Below are 22,200 nucleotides of genomic sequence, written 5' to 3' on the forward strand. Positions count from 1 at the left end.
TGAGGTACCCAGGGGGCATTAGTAGGGGAAAGTTACTATACCCGTTGCCTCCAATTGAGAAACACACAGAGCCCCTCAAGTAGCCCCAGCAAAAACTAGTGAGAGCCCTAGTAGCAGCATGTAAACCAAGCAGACCAAAATTCCACCACAAAGTATGTAAGGCCACGTGGTAAACATAAACAGGGTGACAGCCTGCTAAAATAAAAGATTTGAATAGGACCTAAAGTCTCCTAACATAATAAATAACATGTCCAGGATACAATCAGAAATAATACATTGTATCAGGAATCAAGAACATCACAACTTGAAAGAGAAAAGAATCAAGTGATGTCAACAGTGAGATAAATCAGATGTTGAAATATATGACAAGGATGTTGAAGTAGCTTCCATAAACATGCTTCAACAATCACTGACGAGTTCTCTTGAAACAAATAGAAAATATCAGCAAAGAAATAGTGGTTGCAATAAAGAACTAAATAGCAATTATAGAACTGAAAAATACAATAACATAAATCAAGAATATGCTGAATAGGCTCAAGAGTAGTGTGGAGATGATAGAGAATAGAATCAGTGAACCTGAGGATAGAACAATAGAATTCACCCAATCTGCACAACAAAGAGAAAATAGACTGAAAAAACAAACAAACTAGATCAACACAGACTTAGGGACTCATGGACAATAACAAAAGATTCAACATTCTCTCAAAGGGAGAGGAGAGAGTGTAGCTGAAAGAACAGTCAGAGAACTAGTGGCTGTAAACTTTCCCAAATTTGGCAAAAGAAACACACCTATAGGTTCAAGAAGCTGAGTGAAGCTAAACCAAGATAAACACAAAGGAATTTAAGTTCAGACCTATACTAATTAAACTGCTGGACACTGAAGGTAAACAAAAAGTCTTGAAAGCAGTCAGAGAGAATTGGAACATTACCTAGAGAGGAAGACCAGTTAGAATAAAAGCAGATTTCTCATCCGAAACCATGGAGGCCATGAGGAATTGACACTATATTCTTCAAGTGCTGAAACAAAGGAATTGTCAACCATACATTTTATATCTGGAAAACTGTCTTTCAGGAGTAAAGAGGAAATAAAAGCTTCTCATATGAAGGACAACTAAACAAAATTATTACTAGGAGACCTACCATTAAAGATGGTCAAACAGAATTTCTTCAAACAAAAATGAAATTATTAAAGAATCTTGGAGCATGAGAAAACTAAAAGGAATGTGGAAAAAGAAAAAATATGTATACATACAATAGAATATCCTTTTCCTCATAAAGCTTGTGAATCACATTTAATAAAACAAGAGATTGTAATGCCCTCTGATACTCAATATAATGATATGGAAGAGTTGAAAGGGGATCTAAATGGAAATCACATTTCCACAAGTGGTCAGAGGTGGATGCTGGTAGACTACTATAATCACGTAGGCATATTGTCAAACCCAGAACAACCACTACCAAAACTGTATGAAGAGATGTACAGAAAAATGCTAATATCAATCAAAATGGAATCCCCAAGAAGTCAAGAAAAGAGAAATAGAGGACCAAAAAGAGATAAAGTAAATAGAAAACATATAATAAAATGTAGACATAGAAATATATATATATTAGCATTTTAATTGTAAATAGTTTAGTTAGACCAATCCCAATACAGGTTATCAATCCAAAACATGACCTAAGTGATAATAAACTGATTTCAAATTCAACCACATAGGTACATGAAAAGTAAAAGGATGGGAAAGGATGTCATGCAAAGGTTAACCAAAAAAAGCAGGAGTGGATATATTTATATCTGATGAAGTAGACTTTAGAGTACAGAAAATTACAACAGAAAAAAGGAATCTTACATAATGATAAAAGGATCAATCCACCAGGAAGACATAATGATCCTAAATGTGTGTTCACCAAACAACAGAGGCACAAAATATATAAAGCAGTAACCAATAGAGCTAAGAAGGGAAGGAGACAAATCTTCAGTTATAGCTGAGGACTTCAACTCTCTCCTCTTAGTAACTGATAAATGACTAGACAGATAATTGACAAGGATATAGAAGAACTCTACAAAACCATCAATCAATAGGATCTGATTGACGTGTGTGTGTGTGTGTGTGTGTGTGTGTATAAAATACACCACACAGCAACATCAGAATACACAATTTCTTAGGAACTCTTGTAACATTCCAAGGTAGATCATATCCTGAGACATCAAAAAACCTCAACCAAGTCAAGGAATTGAAATACAGAGTGTGTTCTTTGACTATATTAAAACTGAACTAAAAAAAACAATAACAGAAAGAATATCTTGTTAAGCACTGAGCTGAGCTGGAGAGAAGTGAACTGCCAAGTGTTGGAGTAGCTAATTAAAACAACAGGCCAATATGTAAGTAACAGTCATGTCTTTCATCATTTTCTGCTGTGGTATAAGAGGCCAAACAGGAGAAAGCTCTGTCTCCCTCAATCGTCCATTCTTTCCCGTGGGAAGTGCCTCGTAAGGGTCAGATGGATCAGTGTAGATGTAGGAATGGTCTCATTGCCAAGTAAGCCCCAAACGAATATGTGCAGGATCTGGGTGCTAAAAATAATGAAATGCTGGCATAGACTTAAATGAAAGAGACAATTATAGTTATGAATTGGAAGACTCAACATAGTAAAGATGTTCCTTCTCCTCAAAATGATGGATAGGTTTATTGCAATTCCTATCAAAATTTCTCCAAAGTATTTTGTAGACATAGACAACTTTTTCCACAACTTATATGGAAGGCACAGACCCTTCAATGGCTAAAAGAATCATGGAAAAGAAGAATAAAATGGGAGGAAGAATTCTACCTTACTATTTACCTAGGCTTACTTATCTTAGTTACAGTAATCAAGACAATGTGGTATTGGCTGAAAACTCAGATTAAAATAGAGAACCTAGAAATACACTCACACAAACATGCTCAATTGATTTTTGACAGGTGCAAAAACATTCCAATGTAGGGAGAATAGTCTTTTCAACAAATGGTACTACAGCAATTGAACATCCACAGGCAAAAAATATGAATCTCAACCTAAACCTCACATTTTGTAGAAAACCTCACTCAAAATAGATGATAGACTGAAAAGTAAAATATAAAACTTTCAGAGAAAAAAAATAGTAGATGTCTTCAGGACCTGGAGATAGGTAAAGAGGTCTTAGATGAAACAGCAAAAGAATGATTTGTAAGAGAAAAGAAAATGATGAATTTTATCTCATTTAAATTAAAAATCTTATGCCGTGTGAAATGTTTTCATCCAGTCTGTAGCCGGTCTGTTCATTTTCTTCACATAGGCAATGTACTACTATGTAGAATATATAAAGAACTCTCAAACTCAAGAGTAAAATACAAACAATCCTATTAGAATATGGGCAAAAGACATGGACAGATATTCCACCAAAGAGACTATACAGATGATAAATACCAGAAAAGATATTCAACATCATTAACTTCTGGAGAAGTATGAATTAAAACCATATTGAGCTATCACTACACACCTATTGGAAGATCAATATTTACCAATTGCATAATATTTACCAATTGCACTCTGGGCATTTATCCCAGAGAAATGAAAACTATGTTTATACAAAAACTTGTGTATGAATCTATATAAATAGCACCTTTATTTGTAATAGTTGAAACCAGCACTAAGGCTTTTCAACAGGTGAATGGTTAAACAAATTGTGGTATTTGCTTACCGTGGAATATAATTCCTGAATAAAAACAAACTATTCATAGGTTAACAATTTGGACAAATCACTGGGGGATTATGGGAAGTGAAAAAAGGCAATCTCCAAAGGTTACTCTGGACCTTTGGAGATTCTGCTGTTCCGTTTATATAATGTTTTGAAATGATAGTGTTTTAGAAATGGAAAACACAGAGCCAGAGGTTAGAGAGAAGAAAATGTAGGAGTAAATTGTGTGTGGCTATAAATAACAAGAGCAACTTAAGGATTCTTGTGGTGTTGGAATTTCAGTATCTTGAATGCAGTTGTGTACAACTTGTATATAACTTAATACACACACACACACACACACACACGAGTTCAAGTAAAACTAGGAAATTGAGTAAGATTGGTGAGTTTTATCAATGCCAGTAACCTAGTTGTGATAGTATACTACAGTTTTGCAAGATGTCAGTGTTAGGGGAGCTCAGAAATGTGTACAAGGAATTTCTCTGTATTATATCTTACAAATGTATGTAAATCTGCAATTATGTCAGTAAACATTTGTTTAAAAAATACTTGAATGATAAAATATAACCTACAACCTGACTGAATTGTATAGAACACTAAGAAAAATCAGAAAGTTTTTGACGTAATGACAATTAAGTAACATTTTGTAGGTTCAATGTAGTTTTGATGAGTCCTCTGTCATATAGCCAATGAAATGAGTTCTTGATAGGCAAGGCAGAAATGAATATTGAATAACTCTTTACCGTCGTTGTCAACATTATCAATCATTATCATTAAACTTATGTTCCTGGGCCAAAAGGTAGAGATGTCAGATCTATAATTAATGACTTCAGAAAAGTATAAGCACTTAAGCATTCTTGGATTCCTTCATTAAAGAACTTGAGGTTCTTTATTAAGTTTCAGCCCTTCTTACTTTGCCTGTTTAGTAATGTTTGTAAAAATGTAGTATATGGCCCAGGCATGGTGGCTTATGCCTGTAACCCCAGCACTTTGGGGGACCAAGGCAGGCAGATCACTTGAGTCCAGGAGTTTGAGACCAGCCTGGGCAACATGGTACAACCCCATCTCTACAAAAAAATAAAAAAACTAGCCAGGCATGGTTGCATGCACCTATAGTCCCAGTTACTTGGGAGGCTGAGGTGGGAAGATCACCTGAGCCCAGAAGGTCGAGGCTGCAGTGAGCTGTGATCATACCACTGCACTCCAGCCTGAGTGACAGTGAGACCGTGTCTCAAATATATATATATGTATTGTATATATATATTGTGTATATATATATATACACAAACACACAAATTATCTCTTAAAAATTATGTTTATAATTTTATGAAATGTGGATAAAAAACTGCCATATACTGATTCCTTGGATAGTTGATTGGGGGAAATCTAATTAGAGGTCATTAAGTAAAATTGAGGATGTGCATTTTTTTTCCTGACATTTTTATTGATCTTAGGCATTTGGCAGAATATCTGCACTTTGTTCTCAGTAGGTCCAGCACCAGGCACCTCTCTTATCTAATAAATGGCTAATATAATTTGTCTTCAGTAGGATGACTAACAGCTGGATACCCAGTGCCTAAAAATCAATTGAAATGGTATGGCTTTAAGGAGCTGAGAATTATTAAACCAATGCTATGAATCAGTGCTATTTCACATCTCTTCCTATGGACTGATTTCCCAGTAGAAATGTTTTTAATGACTTGATGTTTTATTGCTCTGGGTGAGGCATATCCTTGAAAAAAGATGTATTTGGAATGAGTAATTCTGTATCGTTCCAATCGAAGAAAATGTTGAATATTCAAGTAAGATTAATACACACTCAATTACATCCTTGATTGAGATAATTCTCTGTTGGGAGAGAGGTTGTCCTGTGCACTATAGGATGCCTAGCCATAGTCCTGGCCCCGCCCACTAGATTCTACCCACCGCACCATAGAAAAATGCCTCCAAACCTTGCCAGAGGTCCCAAAATTGCTCCTAGTTGAGACCTCTGAACTAGGATGAGCTTCTCTGGTTAATATGTTTAATGTTTCTTTCCCCCAAGTTATGTATATTCATGTGACTCAATATTGTAGATACCATGATCACCCACCTGAACTAGGGCAAAACCTACCTGACTGACTCCTATTTTCCGAATTGTAATGTTTTCCAAAAACCAAGCTTCCTGGTGGCTCCTTGCTGTATTCAGGACAGTGGCCCGAGTCTCTAACATGCCCTGCAGTCCCCTCTGCAGCCTTCCTCACCGCTTCCCCCTTGGTTTTCTCTCTGTTCTCTGAACTAGCCATGGCCCTTCCTGACATCGGGGTTCCCTCGGGGCAGGCTCACCTCCGCCAGTTAGGTAAAGCCACCAATCGGATATTCTCAACAGCCTCACTGTAATGCCTTGTTTATAGCTGGAATTTTGCATGTAAATTTATGATTCTGTGATTAATGTCTCTGTTTTTCCCTGGACTGATAAGAATTGGTTTGATTTGGAATTTTGGTGCTCACCATGTATTTCCCAGCAACTGTTTTTTTTTGCATGAGTATACACATTCGGTCATTCAAAGTGGCCAGACCAATTAAGTGACAGCCCAGGTCTACTTGGGAGTTGCCAACCCAATCTTTGGTGAATAGCACACACTGACTGGATGTCAGCCTTTCATCGAAATGGACCTTACAATTCTACACAGCCAAGAAGTGTTCTGATTTATTCCAGTTCATGCTGATTATACGTATACTTGGAATTCATGCCCACTTTCTTCATGCACCACAATGTGCCTCTTGCTTGGTGGCGTTGTCCAGCTGCGACTACAATTTGCTATCTTCCCAGGAGCAGGGCTGAGTTCCACCTGGCTGCTCTGTCTCCCTCAGCACCTGGGAAGCTCGGCTAGGTCAGGGCAACTAGAAGTTAGGAGGAAACTGAACAGTGATCCAGGAAGCTGGATTTTAAAAAAATCACCACCCAGCTATGCAAAAAGGAACGCCATCGCCTTAGAGAAGTCAAGAACGGGACACGCTATTTTAAAAGCAGCTTTAGAAAAAATTATTCTCAAAAGAAAATACTGCAGATTTGTCCATGTTTTGTTTACTCTTATGCTTAGTTCTGTATACGTGTGAGTGCCGTTATTTTGAAACCTAAGTGCATTAAAATATTGATGGGAAACCCTTGAGCATTAAAGTTCTGTGTATGTCCCTGCTAGGTGTGGGCAGGCCCTGAGGAGGTCAACAAAGCTCTGCTAGCCACCAGCTGTGGGAATGTGGCTCCGGGTCCCATCATCACACCGAGTAACACATTCACTGCCGTCTTCCAGTCTCAGGAGGCACCAGCTCAGGGCTTCTCTGCATCCTTTGTTAGCCGTAAGTAACCCTAAGAACCAAACCCAGAGGTCTTTGAGGGGGTGTGGTTGTCACAGGCTGGCAGGGTTGGCTAAACCTGGGGGTCTAGGGGACGACCGTGGGGGTCTATGGGGAGGATGAGTCACTGAATCCTGAGAAGACACCTCTCTTCCAAATATCAGTGAGAACAGAACCGAATTGAGAAGTGATATAAAAGCCATGAGAGGCACTAGCCAACGTCTAGAAATAAGCCTGGCACCCAGAGTGGGCTGATATTGGGCAGAAGCACAGGTGGCTAGTTAGTTAGCAAACAACCAAGCGTGGCTGGCCTCTGACACCTTGACCGCAGAATCCCCTGGGGGACTTGAAACACATGCAGATTCCTGAGCCTCACCCCAGGCCTGTCTGAATTCAGAATTTCCATAAGCAATGTCTTGCATGTTTTTTGTTTGTTTGTTTGTTTGTTTTTTGAGACAGAGTCTCACTCTGTCACCAGGCTGCAGTGCAGTGGTGCAATCTCGGCTCACTGCAACCTCCACCTCCCGGGTTCAAGCAACTCTCCTGCCTTAGCCTCCCAAGTAGCTGGGACTACAGGCTCTCACCACCATGCCCAGCTAATTTTTTTTTTTTTTTTTGTAATTTTAGTAGAAACGAGGTTTCACCATGTTGGCCAGGATGGTCTCGATCTCTTGATCTCGTGAATCTGCCCTCCTTGGCCTCCCAAAGTGCTGGCGTGAGCCACCGTTCCCGGCCGGTCTTGCACGTTTTAACTGTTATCCAGAGGGTTTTCATGCTCAGTCAACTTTGGGAGCCAGTTTCTTTGGGACTATGCCTTCCTAATTTTGGTTAGGAAGGATGGATCTACTTTTCTAGCTACTGTATACTATTAGATTTGTGGGAAATGTAGCAGTTTTCAGTTTTCAGAGAAGCAAGGGTGTGTGTCTGTTGGCTGAGTTAAATCAAGTGTAGCCACTCATAGCAAATCACTGTTTGGGGAAACGTTTGAGGAAAGGAATTAGAGGAAATAATACAATAGACAGGTGTTTCAGCCTGAATCAGAGAGTGCTGGAAAGGAAGTACTGAAAGACAACCCCAGACTAAATCTTAGGTCTGCAGGTGGTCCACTGTGTAAGTGTACATGTGTGTACTTGTGTGTGTTTTAATGTCAATTTAAAAGAATACAGATATTTTCATGCTTGATAGATCAGAGAGTGAAGTGGATTAACTAGTCCATGGTTATATGAAAACAAATCATTTTAGTGCTGAAAAGATATTTCTTTTTGTTTTGAAAACCAGGGATGCATGTAAGAATTTGATAAGAGTTGGGATTAATAAATCCAGCTAGTTTTAAAAAGCAACCATTGTTTTGGCTAGATTATAATGGTAATGAAAATAGCAGTTTTCTAATAATAAGACATTTTAGAAACATTAATTGTGTAAAGTACTAATCAAGTGCAAATCATTTTTTATCAGCTTTATTTCTTTATCTACGTGAACCATATTCGATCTTTGCTCATTTATCCTTTCTTAATACCTGATATTAAGGCAGTTGCAGTAGATTTGTGGTACTATTTCTTGGACTCAGCCCATAAAACTCTACAGCATTTTCTAAAAATATATAATGATCTTATTATGCACATATGTATGTTTTTAAATCAGAGCTTTATTCTCTTCGTTCTTGCTTCTTCCATTTGGAATATCTCAGGGAATGATATCTCTAGAGAATTTAGGAACATGCATCTTTCCTTCACTGACAAAATAGATACATGAAAAAAAAATGGTTTAATGATGACGTTTTGTTCCCACATAGGATGCGGAAGTAATTTCACTGGCCCTTCAGGTTACATCATTTCTCCAAATTACCCAAAACAATATGACAACAACATGAATTGCACCTATGTCATACAGGCTAATCCTCTGTCAGTGGTCCTCTTGACTTTTGTGTCTTTCCACTTAGAAGGTAAGTTTATTCTTTTAAAAAAATTATGTTTAATTGACAAGCAAAAATTTTATATTTATGGCGTACAACATGTTTTGACATATGTACATGTTGTGGAGTGGCTAAATCCAGTTAATTAGCATGTCTACTCACTCATTTACCACTTTTTGTGGTGAGAGCATTTAAAATCTCTCTTAGCAGTTTTTAAGTATTCAGCAAGTACTTAAGTATTTCAGGTATTCAACCTTGTTATTAGCTATCGGCACCATGTTGTACAATAGATCTCCTGAACTTATTCCTCCCGGCTGAAATTTTGTATCCTGTGACCAGCATATCCTAAATCTCCACTCCCACATACCTTCCCAACCACCATTCTACTCTCTGCTTCTGTGAGTTCCACATTTTTAGATTCCTCATGCTAGTGAGATCATGTAATATTTGCCTTTCTGTGTGTAGCTTGTTTCACTTAGCATAATGTCCTCCAGGTTCATCCATGTTGTCACAAATGACAAGATTTCTTTCTTTTTTAACGCCAAAGAGTATTCCATTGTGCATATCTACCACATTTTCTTTATCCATTCATTCACTGATGGACACTCAGGTCGATTCCATGTCTTGGCCGTTATGAATCATGCTGCAATGAACACGACAGTACAGATAATCTCTTTGACACACTGATTTGATTTCCTTTGGATCTATGCCCAGAAGTGAACTTGCCAGATCATATGGTAGTTCTATTTTTAATGTTTTGGGAAACTGCCATGCATTTTTCCATAATGGCTGCACTAATTTACATTCCTATCAAGAGTGTATCAGGAAAAGTTCCCTTTTCTCCACATCCTTGCCAAAACTTATCTCTTGTCTTTTGATAATAGCCATGGAAGATAAGTTTATTCTTTTTTTTTTTTTTTTTTTTTTTTTTTTTGAGACGGAGTCTCATTCTGTCGCCCAGGCTGGAGTGCAGTAGCGCGATCTCGGCTAACTGCAAGCTCCGCCTCCCAGGTTTACGCCATTCTCCTGCCTCAGCCTCCCTAGAAGCTGGGACTACAGGTGCCCACCACCACGCCCGGCTAATTTTTTTGTATTTTTTAGTAGAGACGGGGTTTCACCGTGTTCGCCAGGATGGTCTTGATCTCCTGACCTCGTGATCCGCCTGCCTCGGCCTCCCAAAGTGCTGGGATTAGATAAGTTTATTCTTAAGTAAACTCTAACTGATTCTTCAAAAATGAGTGAGGAGTAAGTAGAGGCAGAAGTCTAAAACTCACCATTTAAAGAAAGTATTGAAAATATGTTACAGAGTAGATTTAATGTAAACATGATTAAAATTTCATCCAATTTTTAAAACACAAGTATTATTCTATGTATTCCATCCAGAAGTAAAAAAATATATAATGGAACTTTAGGAACACAAGTATTGCATAAATTGCTTAAAGAAAATAAGTCTGAAACATTTCATGTTAACATAGCTTTTAATTTATTCATTTACATTTAAAGTTTATACACATACACGTGCACACACACACCCACATTCATGCACACACTATTAACCAAACCAGTGAGAGAAACTGTCTTGTTGAGTCAACATAGGTGTTCAATAAATATTGAATGAGTGAGTGAATTAATAAAATTAATATAGGCTGGGCACGGTGGCTTACATCTGTAATCCCAGCACTTTGGGAGGCTGAGGTGGGCGGATCACCTGAGGTCAGGAGTTCAAGACCAGCCTGACCAACGTGGAGAAAACCTGTCTCTATTAAAAATATAAAATTAGCCAGGCGTGGTGGCACGTGCCTGTAATCCCAGCTACTCGGGAGGCTGAGGCAGGAGAATTGCTTGAACCCAGGAGGCAGAGGTTGCGGTGAGCCAAGATCGTGCCATTGCACTCCAGCCTGGGCAATAAGAGCAAAACTCTGTCTCAAAAAAAAAATTAATATATGTGCCCTGCTTTTATTAAATATTACCGTGGGGTGTTCTTTCTTCTGCTTCATCTGGGTCATCTTCATCTTCTCAGTCCTCACTCATCAGTGCCTGAGTTCCTGACCACTAGCGCCCCTCTGTGTTCATTCTCCCGTTCTAGGGAACGGGCTGTTGGCAGAGGGAACAGTGGAGATGCTGATTTGGGCTGGGCTTTGACTGACAATAGACACAACTTGGTGTTTAATGGAGGCTTTGACACAGTGGAAAGGAAATCCTTTCAAATAGACGGGTAATTTCAACCACTCATAACCATATTAATTTTTTTTTACATATCAACTTTCTATTTCTAAACCACAATTTATCTGCAAATTTGTCAAGCTACCTCGGTATATTCGAAATTTCTTACTCTTGGGCCAGTCTCTCATGGCAGTGAAATGTTACACTTTGCAAAATATTCTATAGCATTCAACATCTGGAAAATCTATGGTTTATAAAAATGACATGTCAGAACTCATAAATGGATAAATTTAACAAAACTTTTCTCACTTAATCCTTTTTCCTCTGACCTCACTGCCTTTTCCTACTTCTCTGCAGTTGTAATTTTTGGCACATGGGTTTGCTTAAAACAATGCCAAGTATAGATCAATGTATGTCACTGTAAAAACAGAATATAAAGTAAAATGGCATCTTTTCAGCATTTGCTACCACAAAATCCCAGTACCATAAAAAGATGTCCATGATATATGAAGGCTTGAGGGAGGGCAAAATAGTTTGTATAAGATGATCCACTTTTCTTTTTAAAATAACATGTGTGTGAATAAAATCTATAAGGCTATTAAACCAGTACATCGAGAGTTGTCACCACTGTGTGACAGATTTATTCGAGATGCTTATTTTCTTCTTTATAGCTTTTATGTTATTTTTATAATTGAGGACAATTATTTTAATAGCAGGGGAACAACATGTGGCTTGGATTTTGTGTTTGTGCTCGTTAAGTTAAATAAACAGTGCATCTCACAAGACCATATCATTCAGACTAAGAAAGGAGACTCTAGTAATTATACCATAAAGCCACAGAAAGCACTGCTGATACCAATGGTATATGTATTATTATAAGAGACTCTATAGTGACCTGAGACAGCTCCCTGAGCTCAGTTGATCAGGCGAGATAAAGGGGAGCAACCCTGGAATATTTCACTATAGTACAGGGAAAGTGAGCACAGCATTTAGGATGGATCTTAATGACAGGTCAGCCACTTACTGCTATTCAAGTGGCTTTGTGAAAATTACTTCAGCTTCATTTCTGATACTTACTTATATATATATATAGCACTTTGCTATATGTGTGTGTGTGTCTAATATATATATATGTATATGTATATATGTATAATAGTAGTTCTGAAAGTCAGATAATGTTAGCTTGATTTCTGCTTCCACTAATGGATTTGCCAATCCTCACCCAGTTGAAGACTGATTCTTTTCTAAGATGATATCCTTATGACAATGCTTTGTGACATTTCCAGTGTTTAAATGTTCAGCATTTTCAAACTGCTGCCTGAGTAATTTCTGGCTATAGATTCATCAAATTATGATGCTTCCCCAAAAGGGTGGCATTAATCAAATTTATTTTATAATTAGGTTCTTATCCTTAACCATATCAATGCTGACATTTATTGAATACCATCACCAAGCTAGAGATTCGCTAGCTACAGTAAAAGTAACCTTTCCCCAGCCCTTCTAAAGTGAGCCTGAGGGATTCATGTGCAATATATTGTGATGAAACTGAGAATTGCTCTCAGGGAAGGTCATAGCTTTATTGAAGGAGCCTTGGCCTTTCTAGCTGCTATAGGCACTTGGAACTGTTTCTGAGAGACCCTGTTCAAATGGCTAAGCATTTCTGAGCCCAGGATCCCAGCAGAGCCAGTGTTGACTTAGGTGGTGATGAAGGTTCTAGATCTGTCATCTTGGTGGACCATTAGCACAAAAGGTGGAATTGGCAAGGAAAAGATGTGATATCCCAGGCTACAAAATACTGTGAGGAAACACACTTGTCCCTGTATGGCATCTACTAAACATTGACAACTGCTTAGGGTAGGTTTTATTATGAAGGGAAAAATACAGATTGTTGAACCACACGCTACTCTTAGGTTACAACGGCTCAGTGACCTACTTTCCGCTTACCACAAAGTAAGTTGCTCCAAGTTTAATGTTGGTCTAAATTTCTCTAACCTTCTCATTGCTTTTACATTTCCAATGCTAGACTACAGAGTATTGATGTTTGTCCTTATTTTGGAATCTGGTATTATTAAATAAATGCTTATTTTATTTTCCCAAATATTAAACAGTCCAATAATAAACTTTTATGTTCTCGTTATTCATGTAGCCAACTAGATGCCCTCAATCTGCTAAAAAATATATATATATATATATCCAGTTTTCTTCATAGATAGAGCACTTCATGAGGCAAACTGAAGCAAGCCAGTGCCTTCTAAACCTGATTATTCTTTCATTAAAATTAGATAGGAGGCCGGGCGCGGTGGCTCACGTCTGTAATCCCAGCCCTTTGGGAGGCCGAGGTGGGCGGCTCATGAGGTCAGGAGATGGAGACCATCCTGGCTAACACGGTGAAACCCCGTCTCTACTAAACAAAATACAAATAATTTGCCAGGCATGGTGGTGGGTGCCTGTAGTCCCAGCTACTCAGGAGGCTGAGGCAGGAGAATGGTGTGAACCCAGGAGGTGGAGCTTGCAGTGAGCCGAGATTGCACCACTGCACTCCAGCCTGGGCGACAGAGCGAGACTCCGTGTCAAAAAAAAAAAAAAAAAATTAGATAGTAACATTAATTCACCTTGGTGATAATGAGGAATTTAGAAATTCTCAATTTAAAAATTCTACATGCAGTAAACTGTAAACTCAGTTTTTCTCAGATCCAGTAATTCTTGACAAGTATTGGAGGGTGGAGCAGAACTTAGCACATGAGATCGAAGCACCAAAGGGACAAGTGCCTTTGCTCACTGTCCTCTAGAGATGACTTCAAAGCCCCAAGAAGAGTGTGCCCAGATTCACACCTAGTATTTGCCTAAATTCTCTTTGATTAACTTAAGTCCCAGTTTATGGGTTATACCTAATAGAAAGCTTAAACAAAAAAAGTAAAAAAAAAAATTAGTTTTAGATTTTTCTTTTTGACTTTTTTCCCCATCAAGAAGCACAATAAATCAGTTTTGCCAGTTTTCTTTAAAATGTTTTTAAAACTAGTATTGCTCAACTACTGTTTCTTCTTTTTGCTTTCTCAGTTGTTTCTAAAGAATTTAGAATGTGGTCGCATTTCACATTATTTTAGAAAAAAGTGGGCAATGGTCCTTTTGAAATGTTTCCTATTGATATTTTATTCAATTGGCAGAGCACTAGAGGGGATGGTGTCGTTTCTGTGAAATCCCTTGTTTGCCTGTGTTACACTCGAATTTGCTTTAATTTGTTTGACCTTTGTGCACAATGGAACTTAGCTGTATACTAGTACCTACTTCCCCCTCCTCTGAATCATGCCTCCATAGAGGAGACCAGTCTGCCAGCTACTCAGGGCAAAGTTAACAAGACAGATGACAGATCTCAGTCACCGCTACCCGGTAATTCATGTGCCTCTGCCTAGAACCTGTTTCTTTCCCTCCCTCCCTCCTTCCCTCCCTCACTCCCTCCCTCTCTCCCTTCCCTTCCCTTCGCCTTCGCCTTCGCCTTCGCCCTCGCCCTCGCCCTCGCCCTCGCCCTGCCCTTCCCTGCCCTTCCCTTCCCTTCCCTTCCCTTCCCTTCCCTTCCCTTCCCTTCCCTAGGCTTGCTCTATTGCCCAGGCTGGACTACAGTGGTACAATCTCGGCTCACTGCAACCTCCGCTTCCTGGGTTCATTCCAGTCTCATGGCTCAGCCTCCCAAGTAGCTGGGATTACAGGCACCAGCCACCATGCCCGGCTAATTGGTGTATTTTAGGCTAATTGAGGCTAGTCTCAAACTCCTGAACTCAAGTAATCTGCCTGCCTGAGCCTTCCAAAGTGTTGGGATTACAGGCGAAAGCCACTGTGCCTGGCCCCTAGAACCCATTTTTATTTTCTGAAAATACTTGATCTTATCTACAACATGAAAATATTCCAAACAAAGGGCTTTCCCTTATCTCTAGTCCTCTTTGGTATCTCTGCCCACCCCCTCCCCCAACTTTGGAGAAAAATTGTGGTCCGACTCTAAATCCCACAAGTTTATTCTATTTGTGGAATTACTCATCCTTAGTTTTCCTTCAATTCTCTCATAGTTCTTAGAACTATGACGAAGTTTGGAATTAGACTTTGGTCAGTAATAAATCCCAGAAAAATAGAACAAAAAATTAAATTTTACTACATGGCGTAGATCCTTGCCCATTTCAAACAATGAATGTGTTTTAAAGTTTTTAGGAAGGATGGAAAATAATCATAAAACAAATTATAGGGAATCATTTTACAGCTCAGAGATTTCAGTAGTAAATGTCTATCAAGTCACTTGTTGAAGATAGAGTTAAGAATTACTGGAGCTCCCGTTCCCATGACGTGGACTCTAGTCCACGGAGAAAGTATTGTTCAATTTCAGGGTGCTTCTCTTCCTCACAAGTTCGCATATATCTGATCAAATGCTGCCTCTTGGTCATAAACTCAACTTTGATATCCATCTTGCTCCTTGAAGAACTTTTGCCAAACCTCAACTAAGTTTCCTTCTCTCCCTAGAAGACAGTCACCCCAATTATGAGAGTTTTGTGTATATTTTGATTATACATGCGATTGGCTCTTCCAATAATGATAGAAAGTTTAATATAATTATTTTCTGATGCCTTTAGTCTGTCACCAAGCACCTTTTCACTGAAGAATCGTGCTGATATTTTTGACCTAATACAGTGATGGGATATATAGAACTTTAGAACATGATGTATGTGTGTAAAGTACTTAATGCCTAGTGACACACATATCTCATTTTCTTGCATATTACTTTATTTGTGTTAATTTTTGATATTTTCTTAGACTTTAGCTAATTTTACTGACTTCTAATATTATGTACATGTTTGATTTCTTTTGGACAAAATTTGAAAGGGCATAACATCCTACCTTAAAGAAATTACTACTAGAAAGGATACAAGAATGTTTTAATCCATGAAATAAGTTGCCACATATTATAACTTTTACATTTTACTGAATCAGGCTTTGAGAAGGAGCAGCCTGTCTTACATAATTGGTTTAGTTAGTTGATATTCTATTGTCATCTACAAAAAATCTAAAATCCCTTCTCAACTTCCTCTGCATTTCCCCAACAAACTTCCTTATTGTTCAATATAGGCATTTAATAAATTGTTAATGAGTTTTGATTATGTCTCGTACCACTGCCATTTCGTGAATGAACTTTCTGTATTTCAACTAGTTCCTTTAATCAACTATTTGTCAACATAATCAAGTATAAGTGACACTTTACTTTGTGTTTCACAGCCTTTTCACTGTTTTCTAAGGCAACTGCCACTGTGATCAACTATATCATTAGCACAACAACTGAACAACTAACTCTTTAATACTTAAAGAACACATGCATAGCAGCCTATTTGATCAAATGTGGGACCAAGATTTCAATCCAGCATCAGCAGTTTTTCCCTACATTCTGTGATTTTGGTTTTATAACTTGATATATTGTTGCTAAAGATATTTCTATAACTAATGCACAATTGTTTTATTCTCAAACTCATCTACTTTAAATTTTTTTTAGTTCCAGTGGAGCTTTTGATGTCTTGAAGACAAATACTGAGGTTGTAACTAAGGTACATAATTTGGCAATATTCAAGCCATTAATCTGAGTTTAATTTATTTCTTTTTTGTCCTCTTTTTCCAACATCATATTGCTTCTAATTACATGAAAAGGCCATTGAAATTCAGTCTTTCATGCTTTCAACTTGTAGATTTATGCCCAATTAGACATATTTCTATTCCAGCATTTTCAAAATAAGGGAATTCTTTGAGGTTAATTTAAAAATGTATATCTTGAATTGATACCTCAAGATTTCTGCAGGCTGAATAAAAACTTAGCTAAGGAGCTGAATGTATTCTTAAAATGATTTAAGAATGTGTGGTAACTCTTTAATGCACCGATATACTTTTAAAAAGTATTTGTCAAGATTCTTTGAGTGGCAAATTATCTTCAGGTTAGCTTAGATACAAAGTAGGGTTTATAAGAAAGATATTGGGTGTTTTCATCTCATCAAAGGAAGGGCTTCTAGAACAAAGGAAACCAGGGACAAGAATCTGTCAGCATGCTCTCTCTTCCCCACTCTTTTTGCTGCTTTCTGCACAATAACTTCTTTTTCCCTTATGGCAGCCTAGCTTCCTTAATGTATCAGTAAACATGGCTGCAGACATTTTTTAAGTTTAGTATCTTTGGCTCCTACCATAGACTCTTATTCTGTTGCAGTTTGAACACATCTGATTGGCCTGTATTGGGTCTCATGCCATGCCTTGCCATTGATTGACTGGAATTATCCATCAATCAGTCAACCGTGGTCAGGATGGTGGGGTTGTATAAACAATAGCAACAGTGACTCTAATCACAAAAATACCCACCATGTTCATTAGGAGGTTTTACGTCACAATTAACAGGAAACTTGATTCAACCTGGTTTAAACGCAAAGGAGCAATTCATTGGTTTTTAATTCTGGAAGGTTTCAAAGTTGGGTGTGCCGCAAATCTCTTAATTCAGCATTTTAATTATGTCATCAAATATTCGACTGTTTCTATTTTTACTTTGTGCTGCTTGAGTGTGAGCCTCACCATGAGGCTGGCTCTTCTCATTGCTGTAGGGTTGCTGCTCTCACAGCGGGTACTCCTCACCTACATCAGAAAGAGAGATGGCTTCTATCCCATGGTATGCTAGAGTTGGCGTGCACCACCTTGCAAGAGTCAATTTTGCTCATCTATTCCTATTCTGCATTTAATGACTTGTTAATAGCTTGAAATTGGCTATCATGGGAGTGTTTATACGGTGGAAATTGGCAAATGCCACAAATCTCTCGGAGAGTTGGTTGTTATATTTACCAGCATACTACTGCCTGTATTCCAACTTCCAAATGTCAAACAAGGCTGTTGAAATTCACCTTTATTGAATTGGATTAGGCCACACATCCACATTTGAACCAAGGTTTCTATGGCCAGGGGACTTGAAATTATAAAGTAAGTGTTCATAATGATTTTGTCAGCATGCTCTTATAGGAAGAGTAATCTAACAGCAAACAGCAAACAGGATGTCTGATTTCAGAGTCCACTGTGCCATAGTATGTGCTTACATAAAATAATGTAATTTTGGTCATTCCCAATGGGGAGTTTGTAAGTAGGTAAATTTTGTGTGTTGGGGTGATGTGGATCATTAGACATATGTTCAAGTTAGCATCTCCATGAAATAAAATTATTTTGTTTTTGTGGTTTGTAAATGAAAATGGGAAAATATTTCACATCGTTAATCATCAGGGCAATTAAAATTAAATATCACAATGAAGTTTCATTTCACATGCACCAGAATGGCTAAAAGTAAAAAAACTGGCAATGTCAAATGTTGGCATCCGTGCAAGGCACTGGAAGTCCCACACATCCCTGGTGAGAATGTATACTGATGTAACTACTATGAGATATAGTTTGGCAGTTTCTTATAAAATTAAATACAAACCTAATTTGGGGGCTAATAATTTCAACTCCCAAAAGAATTGAAAGCATCACGTGCCCACACAAAATCTCACACATGAATGTTCATCGCAGCATTATCCATCATAGCCAAAAGGTGGAAACAAACCTAATGTCTGTCAACTGATGAACAGATAAACAAAATGTGGTATCGCTATAAAAAGGAATATATTCAGCCATAAAGAGGAATGACGTACTGACACATGCTACAACATGGATGGACCTCAAAAACATTATATTAAGTAAAAGAAGCCAGCCACAACAGGTCATATATTGCATGATTTTATTCATGTGAAATGTGACAATAGACAAATCCATAGAGGCAGAAAGTAGTTTAGTAATTGCCTAGGGCGGGAGACCATATACAGGAAGGATGATACTGGAATGATTGATAATGGGCATCACATTTTCCTATGGGCAATGAAAATGTAGAATTGGGAAGAACATCAGATGCCAAAAATGCTGTGGGAGAGTAAGCCGGCAACACCGATCTAGGGGTCATTCGATAACCTGAAAAAGAATCTTACCTTAGTGCCAGTATCTAACTTCTAAAAACTTATTCTGATGAAATAATGAAAAACTTCCTCAAATATTTATGTACAGGACTGTTTTTTCCAACAATATTTTTATTTACAGAAATGTGGAGAATATGGAATTTCAAGCAATAGGAGATTGATGGAATGTGGGATGGCACATCTATATGTTGGAATTTGATATAGGCATTAATATGTTGGCACAAAAGTTATCGTGGTTTTTTTCCATTCCTTTCATAATAATGTAATGTTTTATTTTATTTTATTTGAGATGGAGTCTTGCTCTGTCGCCCAGGCTGGAGTTAAGTGACGCGATCTCAGCTCGCTGTAACCTCTGCCTCCCAAGTTCAAGTGATTCTCCTGCCTCAGCCTCCTGAGTAGCTGGGACTACAGGCGCGCACCACCACAGCTGACTAATTTTTGTATTTTTAGTAGAGACAGGGTTTTGCCATGTTGCCCAGGCTGGCCTCGAATTCCTGACCTCAGGTGATCCGCCTGCCTTGGCCTCCCAAAGTGCTGGGATTACAGGTGTGAGTCACCATGCCTGGTCCTAATATAATGTTTTAGAAGAATATTTAATCATAAACAAATGCATGATGGATGTAATTTCATATTGATACCAATTAAGCTACAATATGGGTGTCATTTCATATTAATACAAATTAGGTATGATCCAGTTAATATTTTAACAGTATGTGTTCACCTACAAAAACCACTGGATATGTTGTGGTGGACAAATGTCTCTTTAATTTCTTGTTTATTTTGTTTTATATTTTTCTTTGGTGGATGGTAGACTGGAGCATATATTTGCATTATAATTAGCAAACAAAACAATAATATATATTTTATAGTCCTTAAACTCTTATGCTAATAGTGTTTGTGTGAACATCTAAAACGGTTGTTCAATAAACAGGAGTTTCTAATGATAACTCCATGATAGGAGTCCCTTATCTGGACATAAGCTTGGAGCAAGTTTCCGCAGTAGCAGCGCTATTGACATGTTGGGCTAGGTAGTTTTTTGTAGGTCCCAGAGGGTCCCGGGTATAGGGGCTGCCCCGTGTATAGCAGCATCTTCAGGAGCATCCCTGGTCTCTACTCCAATCTATAGTGTAACAGCAAAAATGCCTTCAGATAGTGCCAGGTGTTCTTGGGGAGGCAACACGGTCCCCAATTTACAGTCACTGAATTAAAGGAGCCATATCTAAAGAAAGGAAATTCTGAATTGTTTCAAAGTGGAATGTGTCTGTTGTGAAGTTCTACCTGTTTTCTCATACCTGTGCTTGTTTTGTAGTTAGAGTAAACATCATTTCAACAGGAAACTAAGTTAAATATCTCTTGTTTCTCATTTTAATTTTTATAGCAATTGCATGAATCATCATCACATTTTTGTTTTTACGTTTGCGGCATTAATTGTTTGTGTTGGTTCTGATCATAATGTGGTTGTTTCATGCCTTGTCCAGCTCGTTCCGCTGTGACAGGAAGCTGCGTCAATGATGGCGTGCACATTATCAGAGGTTACAGCCTCACGTCCACCCCACTTGCTACTGTGTGTGGGAATGAGATGCCAGCTCCCCTCACCGTCGCTGGGCCGGTTCTGCTTAACTTCTACTCCAACGAGCAAATCACAGACTTTGGATTCAAGTTTTCCTATAGGATAATCTGTGAGTAGCCGTAATGACAGAGTTTGGAATTTTCTTCTTTCCTGAGTAATTTATACAAGGAGTTTTCACAATGATTCATACAGCACCAACTTGAAGATTCAGAGAATTTAAGAGAAAAAAATTGTCAATGAGGTTCATGGTTAAAAAAAAAATACACATTTTTTCTTAAAAAGAAGAGGACCTTTTTCATGAACTTTGGCTAGAACTACTCTGAAAATCAAATGAAGAATTGACCTTTGTTTTGTAATTTAAGTTAAATAAATACTACTGCTATTTTTTTTGTTTTTCATCCCTTATACAAAGTTACCTGTTAGTCCAAATTGTCCAGATGTCTGTTTTATTTCCCCAAGTCATTTTGCTAATACAATAATTAATATTTTATATATTTAGAAGAAATATAAGGGAATGTCTTTACAATCTGATAGGAAAGAATTTTTTAAAACACTATGCAAAAAGCACAAGCCCTAAAGGAAAAGATTGACATATTAAACTATGCTATAATTTACAACTTCTCTGTATCAAAGGCAAAGAGAAAAGAGGAGCAACGGACTGGACAGAGGCATTTGTTGCTACCCAGAACATTCTAAGGTTGCATTTCCCGATCTTGAATAGTCTTTTCCCCTCCTGCCTGATTACTTTGCTGACAATATTTATATACTATCTAATGGACATCTCAGCTGCAGTCAAACTGGCACATAAATCTTGTAACATCTGTCTTGGGTCTGTTTCATCTTTGCTCCACCAAACCCATTGCTAAAGGTAGAAAGCTAAATAGTTTCCCTTGAAATAAATTACTGTTCCTATCCACAGAGAAGACTAAAAACATGTATTTACTTCTGAAAAGGGCCTCCATAATTTGTTCACATTAGCTGCTATCTGCATCCTGACTCCCACAGTTTGTAAAGTATGATTACATATGGCCGTGTAGTTCTGTTGGCTCAAGCAGAATAGAACTGCGCAGTTAACATTTCCTCTCCCGTCATCTTGTTGAATAAAGAAAATGATTGATTTGTTTTATTCTTTTGGCACAACTGCTGCTTTGGAGAGGTAAACTCCTGCTTTATTTTCTTCTTCTCTTTAATCTTTCATTTTCCTATGAGGAGGTAGTCAAGATTCAATATATTCTAGTATAAGAGTCCCACTTAAAGAGTGTCGTTCATATTAAGACTTCAAATGCTGATATTGTGCAAAGATAGGAGTTATTTAGGCCTTAATAAACTTCCAGAGACCACATAATTGTGTATAAAGTGGAAAGGAGTGATTGCTACCCATATCTGATATGTAGTTCACTTACAGATGGACCCGGGGGTTGGAACACGTAAGTACTTACAGGCACATAAAGAAGACTGCTCCCTGCAAGGTGGGCTCAGCTGAGGCAAAAGCAGTAAAGAAATAAAGAGC

General features: G+C 38.0%; 1 protein-coding gene across 1 annotated transcript in view; it reads left to right on the top strand.

Annotated features, from left to right (window-relative positions):
- The window catches only part of CUBN (cubilin), a 336,941-nt gene that overhangs the window by 263,162 nt on the left and 51,579 nt on the right, over nt 1-22,200 (top strand). Inside the window, exons 56-58 of the mRNA XM_023223232.1 lie at nt 6,895-7,051; nt 8,841-8,990; nt 20,599-20,799. Of these exons, the coding sequence (XP_023079000.1) occupies nt 6,895-7,051; nt 8,841-8,990; nt 20,599-20,799 (508 nt within the window). The remainder of the gene's footprint in view (nt 1-6,894; nt 7,052-8,840; nt 8,991-20,598; nt 20,800-22,200) is intronic.

This window comes from Piliocolobus tephrosceles, chromosome 9 (assembly GCF_002776525.5).
Source record: "Piliocolobus tephrosceles isolate RC106 chromosome 9, ASM277652v3, whole genome shotgun sequence".
NCBI lineage: Eukaryota > Metazoa > Chordata > Mammalia > Primates > Cercopithecidae > Piliocolobus > Piliocolobus tephrosceles.